General features: G+C 40.2%; 1 protein-coding gene across 1 annotated transcript in view; it reads right to left on the bottom strand.

The window, feature by feature from the left end:
- The window catches only part of LOC126108839 (uncharacterized), a 220,226-nt gene that overhangs the window by 62,424 nt on the left and 144,077 nt on the right, over nt 1-13,725 (bottom strand). Inside the window, exon 9 of the mRNA XM_049914202.1 lies at nt 4,147-4,224. Coding sequence (XP_049770159.1) covers nt 4,147-4,224 — 78 coding nt within the window. The remainder of the gene's footprint in view (nt 1-4,146; nt 4,225-13,725) is intronic.

Here is a 13,725-nt window from a genome sequence, read left to right as displayed (position 1 = left end):
TTCCCATCTGTTCTCACTATCTTCTTGTTTAAGTGTGTGTTTCTGTATGATGTTTCTAAACTGTTCTCTATTTTATATGTTGTCTTGTGTGATCCCCAGTTCTTTAATGTCTCCTTCTGCTTCAGTGACCCACTTTAACTTGTTTTTGCTCTTGTTTACTATCTCAAAGATTCGTCTTGTGAGCCTGCTTTTATTCATCCTGCTGATATGTCCATAAAATTTCATCCTTCTCTTTCTAATGGTGTCTGTTATTGTTTCTACGTCTTTGTAAATCTCTGTAGTTGGCCTCTTCATCCAAATTCCTTCCCAAAACACTGGTCCATATATTTCCCTCAGAATTTTTCTTTCCTGCTTTTCAACCTCTCTGATCTTAGTATGATCACAAATCACTGTACTTTCTGCAGCATAAAGTGCTTCTGGTAGGACTACTGTGTCGTAATGCCTTAGTTTCGAATCGACAGAAATAGAGTTCATATTATAGTGATTCCGTGTGAGCTTATATGCTTTTTGAAATCTGGAGATTTTACCTTTACTGGCTATTGAGTTCAGTCCTGCTGGTTGCATTATCTCTCTGCGATATCTGAAGTGGGCAGCTTGTGCCACTTTCCCGTTCAGAGCAGTAACGGGGAGATTATTTACAGGTCTGTTGCCGAGGCCAGACTGTGAGCAAATTGCACACGAAGGAGAAGTAATCTGGGTGGTAGGGGTAAGGAGGAAGGTGGGGTGCAGAGGGAGAGGGATAGCTGGATAGGGGAGGGGGTGTAACGTAACGGACTACTGAAACTACCGATACCACCGGCTGGCGAGGTGTGCGGTGCCGTCAATCGACTTTTAAGGAGCAAGTGAACTTCAGCTACGTAAACATAAAGTGAAATATTATTATTTTGTTGCAAAACTGTTACTATGACGACAATAATGAGATATATTGCCACAGAACTATATTATAAACACTTTTCATTTTTCATACTATGTTTTTCATATATGTATATGTGCGATGTGTAAAATATGAAATTATGTATTGAAAAAGCTGTTACATTGAAAATTATTGAATATCGTCACGATCAGCATTTATAAAATAAAAGTTGGAAGTTTAACTACGTGTCAGTTCTTACGCAGCAAAATACACACCCTGGACCTCAAATTGATTTAACAAACAGTAGATGGCGAGATTCGTCACCGGACGACGAGCGTGCAAAAATGACCAATAAAGGTAAGAAAGTTATATTACTCTCAATTCAAATTGTGATGATACCTATCTTTGTCCACGTCTTCAACCCTGTACGTACTCTGTTGTTAGACTGAACAGTGTGACGGGGACTGGTGGTCGACTAGGCACACAGGTTTAAAATGATAATTTGTAGCTTAATATACTGCTACTGATAATAATTAATATTTGTCCCCCGGACAAAGAGGTGCATTACAGGGGACAGTAAACTTCTGATTGTGGGAGCCAATGTGGGAGAGGGTAGGGCAGCTAGGTGCAGTCGGAAGGTTAGACAGGGGGTGCAGGCATGCGGAAGGGGAAGGGAAGAAGTAAAAAGATTGTTTGAGCACTGATGGAATAGAAGGCTGTGTAATGCTGGCTGGCAACAGGGAAGGGGATATATGGGTGAAGGACACTGAGTAACAAAGGCTGAGGATGGCAGAATTACGGGTATGTAGGATATATTGCAGGGAGAATTCCCATCTGCGCGATTCAGAAAAGCTGGTGTCGGTGGGAAGGATCCGTACGGCACTGACTGTGAAGCGGTCATCGGAATGAAGGATGCCGTTTCGGGCAGCGTGTTCAGCAACAGGGTGGTCCATTTGTTTCTCGGCCACGGTTTGTTGGTGGCTACTCGTGCAGGCAGACAGCTTGTTGTTTGTCGTGTCCACATAGACTGCAGCTCAGTGGTTCCAGCTTAGGTTGTAGATAACACGACTGGTTTCACAGGTAGCCCTGTCTTTGCTGGGATAGGTGATGTTAGTGACTGGAGTGGAGTAGGTGGTGGAGGGGAAGAAGTGTGGGGCAAGTCTCGCACCTAGGTCTATCGCAGAGATATGAATCGTGAGGCAAGACGTTTGATAGTCCAGTACTTCAAAACCTTTGATCATACACATTCTTTACTTTACATGTGGCAAGGGCCTTATCGACCATACACCTGCTCTATGAGCCTCTTCCACTTCTGCCTGCCCAATGCGCTGTTTGTCCAGTTGCTGCTGCTGTTCATCCTAGTTGTGTCCTCCAGAACGTTATCCCGCCATCTGATTCTGTGTCTCCCTCTTCCTCTCGTTCCTCATTCTTGCTATATGGCCTGCCCAATTCAACCTTCTCCTCTGGAGCATTTCGACAATGTTACGGTGCTTGTACAGCCCTCTTAATTCTTCATTTCTTTTTATTCTCCCTTCCATGTTATTTTCGTCATATACAGATCCAAAAATTTTCCTTAGTACTTTTCTTTCGAATATTAACAGTTTTTCTACATTTTTCTTTCTAAATATTAATGATTCACATCCATATAACATCACAGGTATAATGCTTGATTGATATAAGTGGACTTTGAAGTTACTGCTAAGTGATCTTTTTCTTAGAATTTTGATGAAACTAAAAAGTGTCTTGTTTGCTTTTGATAAATGGGCATTATTTCTATATCTGTTCTGTTGTTATTATTAAAAAGACTTCCTAGGTACTTGAAGTGGTCAACAGTCTTGAAATTGAATCCATCTACAGTCAGAGGTGCATCTTTTCTGGTTTTCTTAATTATGGGCAGGTATTCTGTCTATTCTTCATTAATATGTAATCCTGTTTTCTCAGCAATTTTATAGCAATTTTGCTGATGCATTCTGATTAATTCTCTTTTGGAACTACTTATTAGTGCTACATCATCTGCATACGCAAGTCTTTTAATGTTCACATCCTGTAGCTGGATCCCTTGTGGACTGGTTTTAGAAAATTCTCTATCGATCTTCTCTAGGACAAGGTTAAATAAAACAGGTGAAATGGCATCCCCTTGTCTCAGTCCAGTGTACACCTTAAAATCTTCAGTTTTTATGTGACAAAGTTTCATCTAGGTGGTGGCAGGAAGAAGTGTGGGACAGGTATTGCACCTATGTCTATCGCAGGGGTACGAATTGTGAGGCAAGGAGTTTGATACTCCAGTAATTCAAAACCTTTGATCATACACATTCTTGTTGTTGTTGTGGTCTTCAGTCCTGAGACTGGTTTGATGCAGCTCTCCATGCTACTCTATCCTGTGCAAGCTTCTTCATCTCCCAGTACCTACTGCACCCTACATCCTTCTGAATCTGCTAAGTGTATTCATCTCTTGGTCTCCCTCTACAATTTTTACCCTCCACGCTGCCCTCCAGTATTAAATTGGTGATCCCTTTATACCTCAGAACATGTCCAGATTCTTACAGAAGGTATTTTCGAATGCATAATGAAATACTTAAGATCTCCACAATGAAATGACGTGTCCTCTGTATCAACTTCTTATACACTTCCTGCAATGGAAAACTATTACTCCACCCAACCTACTAAATACACAGACTTAATAGTTTTTCTGGCTTCACCATGTCAGGATTTAACTACCTAGCAACAGGAAGATAACCGAGTTGGTAGAAAATAAATCACTCACTGTACTTCCCCCAAACACAAATGTCAGCGTTTTTCAAGCAGCAACTTGGCCGAAGTCAAAACGAGCAATGTCTTAAGAAATATAAACTTGACGATTATCCCATCTTTCACAAAGTGACAGTTAACACCTTAGCTTACCTGTTAATATTGTTTGTTTTACAATAAATATAATTAGACTGATAATATTCACAATAACCACAAGACTCCACCATCTTCATCCAATTGCCATCAATATGGTATACAAGGTGGGGAGTGTCACAGATTGTTGTATTTAGGTGCGGTTGCATATGTCAGGGTGTGTAGTTACATTAGAGAAAGAGCAGAAATGTTAAAACAAAAAATGGGTCTGTTGATGTTACATTGTTTTTTGTGCATCATCACTACAAGGGGAGATTTTAATACTGACATCCCACAATATCTATTATTGTGATATCATCAATGATCAGAAAATTTCCACAATACTGATGTCCACTTATTTCACAAGAGACAAGCAAAGAATTACGAGAACTTGGCATACAGCTGTTACGTACCTCTTTCTTAACGATCTGTGGATCACAAATAGAAAGTGGATCATCTTCCATTGGTGGATCATCAGTAAGTGCACCAGTCTGCAACAATCCAATGGGAAAAATTAAACAAAATTAATTGCAATCATTGTAATTCTAAAGGTAATGTACACGGTGATTCCGCGAACAGTAAAGTGAATAAATAATTAAGTAGTGATAAGAAAAAATGTTTTTATGCCACTTAATAATAAAAAAATATGCCTTATAAGAATATATAAAGAAAATTTATTTGTTGGAGATGACATTTTGTAGGTGAGCTCTATTTTTGTGCAAACATTCCTGTAGTCTCTAAGAGAAACTGAGCATGACTGAGTATTTTTGCAACTGCTTCTCAGATCTTTGCTTTCAATTCTTTTGTTTTAGGTCGTGGTCTACGATATGCTTTGTTGTTAAGGTGACTTCACAAGAAGAAATCGCACAATGACGGTTTGTGGGAGCTGGAAAGCCATGGAATGTCACAGTTTCTTGAAATTATCCGGTTGCCACACAATTGGCATACAACAGCCATCGATATATGTGCTTTTTGTAGCTTTGTTATGTCTCACACAATCCAGCCATCTTCACAATTTGTGGAAATGTCCGTAGCTTCTGTGCACCAGAGGTTTAGAACACAGTGACGTACAGATTCCGATGCGACTGTAGTTGAAAAGCTATTCTTGTTCTCAATAATAATAGTAATAATAATAATAGATATGGGAAGGGGAGACTGGCAAAGCTTATGGGTGACAGTGAAGTAGTGGGTGGTGGGATTACTCATGGAAAAATTCCTGTTGTAGTTGGTGTTCGAGCTGCACCTTTTTATAGATTGAAGTCAGTTGACACGTATACCTGCTTAAAGGAAGTCCCTCTAACTAAGAAATCACCTTCAGAGGAAATCATGTTTCTAAGTAGAGAAGGAATTAGCATATTCCATCAAAATATAAGAGGTATTAAACATAAAAGTTAATGAACTGTTTATATATGTTGACTCTGAAATTACTGGTATATTGGAGCACCACTTAAATAATTTGACAATTTAGAGGCTTCCTTTACCAGATACAGATTAGCTGGTTGTTTTTCAAGGTGTTCCTTACGGAGTGGGAGAGTGGCCACGTACGTAGAAAACAGTATTCCATTTGAGTCCATAGGTGTATCACGGCACCACATTGAACAGATATTTGAATGTTGTGCAGGCAGTCGAAGTTAGTAAAACTGAACTTCTAATTGTTATTTAAAGGTCCCCTAACTCTGCCTTCACAGCATTTCTGCTCAAGCTGGAGAGGGTGCTTGATTCACTTTATAGGAAGTATCAGAAATTAGTTACATGTGCTGACTTCAATATAAATTTTGTATATGATGGTGCAAGAAAAAGGATGTTGGTAGATCTCCTAAATTCATATGATCTAATGCTGACTGTGTTTTTTCCAATTAGGGTGTAGGGGAACAGTAGCATAGCCACAAACAATGGCTTTTTTTCCATTCTTCATTACTAGATGGGTATTCTGATAGTAAAAGGGTGAATGGCCTTTCAGACCATGATGCAACCAATTTTAACACAAAAAGGCTTTTGCACTCAAACAAATGTCACATATAATTACAAACTATGCAGGAAAGTTAATCCAAAAGCAATAGAGAGTTTTTTAAACCTTGTCAAGGAACCAGAGTGGCAGGGTGTTTATAGTGCTGATAACATAGATGATAAATATAATAATTTCCTTAACACATTTCTCATGCACCTTGGGACGTAGTGCAGGGTTCTGACACTAGATGGTGTTAGTAGAGACCTTCATGAAACAGCTGTGCAGACGGCGTCAGTGTAGAGCTCAACGTGCAAGTGTGGTATTGTGTTTCTCTGACTGTTGGCGGGTTACGTCTGTGAAATCGTCATGGCAACTTTAAAAGAACAAAGAGTGTGTGTGAAATTTTGTTTCCTGCTTAAAAAAACTGCAACAGAGACATATCAAATGCTTCAGGAAGCTTTCCAGGAGGACACTATGAGCAGCACACAGGTTTTCGAGTGGTTTGGGCACTTTAAACGTGGTGAGATGTGTGTCGAAGACCGAGCTCGTTCTGGACGCCCTTCAACATCGTGAAATGAGGAGAACATTGAAAAGGTCCACCAAAATATCAACTAGGATCGTCACCGAACGATCGACCAAATTTCAGCAGATACAGGAATCAGTTGGAGCTCGTGCCAGTGGATTTTGAGTGAGGATTTGCACACGAGATGTGTTGCTGCTGAATTTGTTCCGCACCTTCTCACGCAGGAGCAAAAATCCAGCCGCATGAATGTGTCAGGACTTGAGAACAGAGATTGCATGTGATCCAAACTTCTTGAACAAAGTCATTACAGGGGATAAGAGTTGGTATTACGGGTATGACCCAGAAACCGAGCAAGTGTCAAGCCAGTGGAGGACTCCCAACTCTCCCAGACCAAAAAAAGCAAGGCAAGTGAGGTCAAATGTGAAGACTATGAGACTATGACCATTGTCTTTTTTGATGTTCGTGGAATTGTGCATCGGGAATTGGTACCCCCTGGCCAGACTGTTAACCAGCACTTTTACTTGGATGTTTTAAGGCGTCTGCGAGAGGATGTGAGGAGGAAACGCCCGGAACTTTGGCGAACAGGTGACTGGTTTCTGCATCACGACAACGCTCCAGCACACACGGCCTTACGAGTGACCCACTATTTGGTATCTCAGAGGTGGTCTGTCGTTCCCCACACTCCGTATTCGCTGGACCTAGCCCCGTGCAACTTTTTCCCATTTCCACAAATAAAAAAAAAATAAAAAAAAAAACACTAAAAGGGGAGCATTATGACGATGTGGAGGCGGTAAAAACAGCATCGCAAAGGGCAGTGGACAATATGAAACTTGAAGAGTTCCAAACATGCTTCCAACAGCAACAGTGGGAAAAGAGACTTGACAAGTGCATCGCATGTAATGGAGAGTATTTTGAAGGTGACTGAAGTAATTTTGTGAAAAGGTTCATCAATAAATTTTTTATGACAACAATCAGGTTTCTTTTGGGTCCCCCCTCATATTACTGATAAATCAGATATATGTATGGCATTTAACAATCATTTTCGGAGCATTGCTGGTGAAATAAATAAAAATTTAGATTCTACAGGGAATCATATAACTGTCTTAGCAAACACTTTTCCGAGATTAATGTCCGAAATACTCCTCTGTGATACAGACAAGGGGGAAATCAAGTCAATAATTAAATCACTCAAGACTAAGGATTCATGGATATGATGGAGTGCCTAGCAGAATATTAAAGTACCGTGCTGCACATGTTAGCCCTGTATTTAGCAATATTTGTAATTTTCCCTTTAGGAATGGAATGATTGAAGTACTCAGTAGTAAAGCCGCTTTATAAAAACATAAAAAGGGATAAGGCAGACAATTTTAGACCTATTTCTATGCTGTCACTGTTTGCTGAAGTTATTGAAAAGGCTGTGTAATGCAAGGATAACTGATCATTTTATACCACGTAATTTGCTAGCAAATGTACAGTTCAGCTTCAGAAGTTGTTTAACAACTGAAAATGCTATATTCTCTGTTCTCTGTGAGGTAATGGATGGGTTAAACAAAAGGTTTTGTACGCTAGGCATATTTTTGATTTAACTAAGACATTTGATTGTGTTGATCACAAAATATTGCTCCAGAAGTTCGACCATTACGGAATATAGGGGGTAGCCCACAATTGGTTCACCTCTTACTTTAACAACAGACAGCAAAAGGTCATTATTCACAATGTAGAGAATGGCTGTAATGTGGGGTCTGAGTGGGACACGGTCAAATAGGAGGTGCCCCAGGGATCTGTGTTGGGGCCACTCCTGTTCCTTATTTATGTAAACGATGCCCTCTAGTATTACGGGTAACTATAAATATTTCTGTTTGCTGATGATACTAACTTGGTAGTAAAGGAAGTTGTGTGCAACATTGGCTCGGTTTCAAATAGTGCAGTACATGACCTAAGTTCATGGCTTGTAGAAAATAAACTAACACTAAATCACAACAAGGCTCAGTTTTTACAGTTTCTAACACATAATTCAACAAAACCTGGCGTTTTAATTCCTCAGAATGGGCATGTGATTAGTGGAACTGAACAGTTCAAATTTCTGTGTGTTCAGATAGATATTAAACTGTCATGGAAAGCCCACATTCAGGATGTTGTTCAAAAACTCAATGCTGCCATGTTTACTATTCGAGCTGTATCTGGAGCAAGTGATCGTTCGACACAAAAATTAGGTCAACTTTTCTTATTTTCATTTGTCGTATGGTATTATATTCTGGGGTAACTCTTTCCATTCTAAAAGGATATTTTTTGTTCAGAAATGGGTGGTTTTGGCAATAAGTGGTGTAAATTCGCGAACCTCTTGTGGAACCCTGTTCACTAGTGTGAGTATTCTGACATTGGCATATCTGCTTGTGTCTGTATATGTGTGGATGGGGATGGATATGTGTGTGTGCGCGAGTGTATACCCGTCCTTTTTTCCCCCTAAGGTAAGTCTTTCCGCTCCCGGGACTGGAATGACTCCTTACCCTCTCCCTTAAAACCCACATCCTTTCGTCTTTCCCTCTCCTTCCCTCTTTCCTGATGAGGCAACAGTTTGTTGCGAAAGCTTGAATTTTGTGTGTATGTTTGTGTTCGTTTGTGTGTCTGTCGACCTGCCAGCACTTTCATTTGGTAAGTCACATCATCTTTGTTTTTAGGTATATTTTTCCTTCGTGGAATGTTTCCTTCTATTATATATATATATATATATTTTTATTTTTTTTAGAGGTAAACATTCCACGTGGGAAAAATATATCTAAAAAGAAAGATGATGAGACTTACCAAACAAAAGCGCTGGCAGGTCGATAGACACACAAACAAACACAAACATACACACAAAATTCTAACTTTCGCAACCAACGGTTGCCTCATCAGGAAAGAGGGAAGGAGAGGGAAAGACGAAAGGATTTGGGTTTTAAGGGAGAGGGTAAGGAGTCATTCCAATTCCAGGAGCAGAAAGACTTACCTTAGGGAGAAAAAAGGACGGGTATACACTCGCACACACACACACATATCCATCCACACATATACAGACACAAGCAGACATATACAGACTCTTTGCCTCTGTACACGTCTGCCTGCGTCTGTATATGTGCGGATGGATACGCGCGTGTGTGCGCGAGTGTACACCCGTCCTATTTCCCAAGGTAAGTCCTTCCGCTCCCGGGACTGGAACGACTCCCCACCCTCTCCCCCAAAACCCACATCCCCCTGTCCCTCCCCCTCCCTCCCTCCCCCCCCGTCGAGGCAACCGTTGGTCGCGAAAGCCAGAACCCCGTGTGTATGCTTGCGTTTGCCCGTGTGTCCATCGACCCGCCAGCGCCCCCGTTTGGCAAGTCTCATCATCTTTCTTTTCAGATACATTTTTCCCACGTGGAATGCTTCCCTCTATTATATATATATATATATATATATATATATATATATACCTAAAAACAAAGATGATGTGACTTACCAAATGAAAGTGCTGGCAGGTCGACAGACACACAAACGAACACAAACATACACACAAAATTCAAGCTTTCGCAACAAACTGTTGCCTCATCATATATATATATATATATATATATATATATATATATATATATATATATATATATATATATATAAATACAATAGAGGGAAACATTCCACGTGGGAAAAACACATCTAAAAAGAAAGATGATGAGACTTACCAAACAAAAGCGCTGGCAGGTCAACAGACACACAAACAAACACAAACATACACACAAAATTCTAGCTTTCGCAACCAACGGCCGCCCCGCCAGGAAAGAAGGAAGGAGAGGGAAAGACAAAAGGATCCGGGTTCTAAGGGAGAGGGCAAGGAGCCACTCCAATCCCGGGAGCGGAAAGACTTACCCTAGGGGGAAAAAAGGACAGGTATACACTCGCACACACACACACACATCCATCCGCACATACACAGACACAAGCAGACATTTGTAAAGGCAAAGAGTTTGGGCAGAGATGTCAGTCGGAGCGGAAGTACAGAGGCAAAGATGATGTTGAAAGACAGGTGAGGTAAGAGCGGCGGCAGATTGAAATTAGAAATTAGCGGAGATGGAGGCCTGGCGGATAGCGAGAAGAGAGGATATGCTGAAGGGCAAGTTCCCATCTCCGGAGTTCTGACAGGTTGGTGTTAGTGGGAACTAACACACGGGGTTCTGGCTTTCGCGACCAACGGTTGCCTCGTTGGGGGGGAGGGTGGGAGGGGGAGGGACAGGGGGATGTGGGTTTTGGGGGAGAGGGTGGGGAGTCGTTCCAGTCCCGGGAGCGGAAGGACTTACCTTGGGAAAAAGGACGGGTGTACACTCGCACACATATATATTCTTTACTGTTGTTTCTTGTTAACAATATCAGTTTATTCCCAAGAATAAGCAGCCTTCACTCAGCTAACACTCTGCAGAAATCCAACCTGCATTTGGAACGGACTTCCTTACCTCTTGTTCAGAAAGATGTGCAGTATACCCCTGCATCCATTTTCAATAAGCTACCACAAGAATTCAAAAATCTCAGCAGTAATCCACGCACTTTCAAATTGAAACTGAAGAGTTTCCTCATGAATCACTCCTCCTATTCTGCTGAGGAGTTCCTTGAAAAATTAAGCTCATTTCTATGTTATATTATTGACTGTGTTTACTTAAACTTATGGCTTGACTTTTTTTTGGGTTCATAAACATTTTATTTTTATCTGTTATTACTTTTATGTTGTAATTGCATGTACTGACACGTTTCATGACTTCGGAGATTTAATCTTCAATTTGGTCCTATGGAACTTGACTTAAATAATAATAAAAAAAGCACCATTATGCTATATGACGATACAGCACACCACAAGGCAATTTAATTCGTGTGTAAAGGACATTAGTCTGGATGAGTAGGATTTTCTTGGGATGAGTTACGGATATTTTCTTTATTAATAAATCCATTAGATGGAAATAGGCTTTGTCAGACAACATGTTAACAAACTCACTGCTATTTGCTATCTTTCCCCATATTAGTTCCAAAACCATTGTCACATTAGGTGATTGTTGGGTCTCCTTTCCTGGGAATCTACAACTTGTAGTAATTGTAATGCTAAGTCCTTTACCAATAGTCGTCAAATATTCGAACTGTGCTACTGTAAAGACGTTACGTGACAACGGATAGCATAGTTTGGGCTTCTTATGACACACCCCGAACTGCTTTGATATTGTCTGGAGTACGAATGGTTTGCACACGCCCCGGAGATTGCTTTCTCATTGCTGAACCTGTTCCTCAAAATATCATCACATATTACATGCACGTGCTGACAGAGCATAGTCGTGCCATCTTAAGCTGATGTGGTGCAGAAATTCTTTACATGCAGCCTCCACAATGTCAATGTTTTTGTAAAAAGCTTTGATGATAAAAGCACGCTGCCCACCACTCGAAGTATTCCTGTCAACTAAATGCAGGGTGTACACGTGGACAAGGAAAAAAAATTCCCGGATTTCCCAGTTAAAAATACACTTTCTCCCGGGTGAAAATACACTTTTTCCGTGTTACGTGACAGTATCCTTTTCCTCAGAAATGTAAAACTGATCAGTTTATCGAGATTGCAATGCGCTTTTGTAAGCCAGTCATAGCTCAAGTCACGTGACGTCGCCAGCCGATACAGCAGATATTCAAAAGCATAAGACACGTCATGTAGCCAGCCAATACCATAATCACTGTTAAGTAGTGCGTACACACAAATAGGAAAACTTAATGGTTTAAATTAATATACATAGTGTTGCTACAAGAAAAGCAAAGCCTTCACACACAATATTGGTATCAACGATTAATAAGCCGCAAGAGAAGCTAAACTTTCACGTACAGCGTTGATCTTCTTTGCGCATGTTACACTTTAAAACACATCACACAAATGTGCCAGTGAAATTTTTAACAACGACATAAATATCCGATCTCCTCGGCTCGAAATTTTTGTAAATGGTCATACTTAAGGAGTTGATTTTTAAATAAGAGCCAAACACTCTGTGATTAAATAAATTCATCGCACATAGTTCATCTTGTGTAAAAGGAAATTTACTTTGAAAGTAACGCTTTTCAATCAATCATTCGCAATATTTTCCCGCGGCGTGTTAGAAAGAGGTTCGTTTCAGCAGTTGCCAGAGAGCACCAGATAACAGGCGTTACAGCACTTGCGCACCTACGATGAGACAAGAAGTCTGTATGTTCGTACGTGAAAAACATTAAAAGATCTTACGTTATGTCATAAAAAAAACAAGACATCGGAGGATATTCCAAGGTAATCAGAACTTCACGAACTATAATAACGTGCATTTCCGGTTTAAAGTGCACATTTGTACGTCCAGATTCTGTTGTAAATTGTCTTGGTGTACCAGTACTGTATTATTTCATTTTTGGTTCTTTATTATGGCATTTGCCATACTTGCAAGACGACGAAAACATGCGCTTTTGAAATGCAGAGAACATTTGAAACTAGCCAATAGTGTGGAATTAAACATTTCGTTACAAATACATTGACTGCATCAGCGGAAAAGATTTAGCATCTTGCTGCTACTGCTTATGCAGCTAACAGCCACACTTTTGTAGCCACAATTGGGAGAAGGTACTACACATGCGCGACTCAACTGCGCATGCGCATGCGCATGGCCCCGCACGCAACTGCTCACACGAAGCTAATGTAAACAGTTGTGAAGTCACCCTCATCGGAGGCAATTTGTTGTTATAAAGCATTGCATAGTCTTCCTAAAGCCTTTGACACATTTTGCTGCTGGCAGATGCTCGTATGAGCACTGTGTTTTGTTGTTGTACATGGCGCATTTCCTTTGCAACTTAAGTAGCGGGATACAGTAATATCCTTTGGTCGAATATTATTTCTTACCAGTCAAAATAACAAAAATTTTACTGAAAACTAAAACAAAAAATCCCGGGATTCTAAAAAATTCCCAGGTTTTTCCCGGATGAAAAAATTCCCAGGTTTTTCCCGGATGAAAAAATTTCCAGGTTTTTCCCGGATCTCCCGGTTATCCCGGGTCGTATATACCCCGTAAATGGCAAGATGACATGAACTGGTTTCCATTTGTTATTTGACACTAACAATCGCCCAGGCCTACAAACACAAATGTCAGAATGTGCCATTTCTCTGAACCACCCTGTATATGCAGACACTACATTCATTACATGAAGATTGTGCACTAACAAAAATATAATTGCCAATCTTGAAAAGAGGCTACCAATAATCACATAGAAAATTTTCTAAATATAGAAGCCTTATTTAGGCCTTTAAATGCAGTATTTCAGACATATTCCGACCCTAAATGAAGGAGACATATTTAACTTATCATATATTTATTTTTATATTCACATTAAAATTAATTCACATTATCATTTTGTCAGCCTCAGCACCACTCACTGCTGTCTCCTGCATACACTCTTTCCTATCTCACAGAAAGTTGTCGACGTCGTTGTTTTAGTATTGAGAAATGAGGGACTTCAATTTTTTATCTACATCAC

The sequence above is a fragment of the Schistocerca cancellata genome, chromosome 11 (genome assembly GCF_023864275.1).
Source record: "Schistocerca cancellata isolate TAMUIC-IGC-003103 chromosome 11, iqSchCanc2.1, whole genome shotgun sequence".
NCBI classification, from domain to species: domain Eukaryota; kingdom Metazoa; phylum Arthropoda; class Insecta; order Orthoptera; family Acrididae; genus Schistocerca; species Schistocerca cancellata.
The sequence above is the reverse complement of the archived record's forward strand: the minus strand, read 5'-3'. Positions and strand labels throughout refer to the sequence as shown.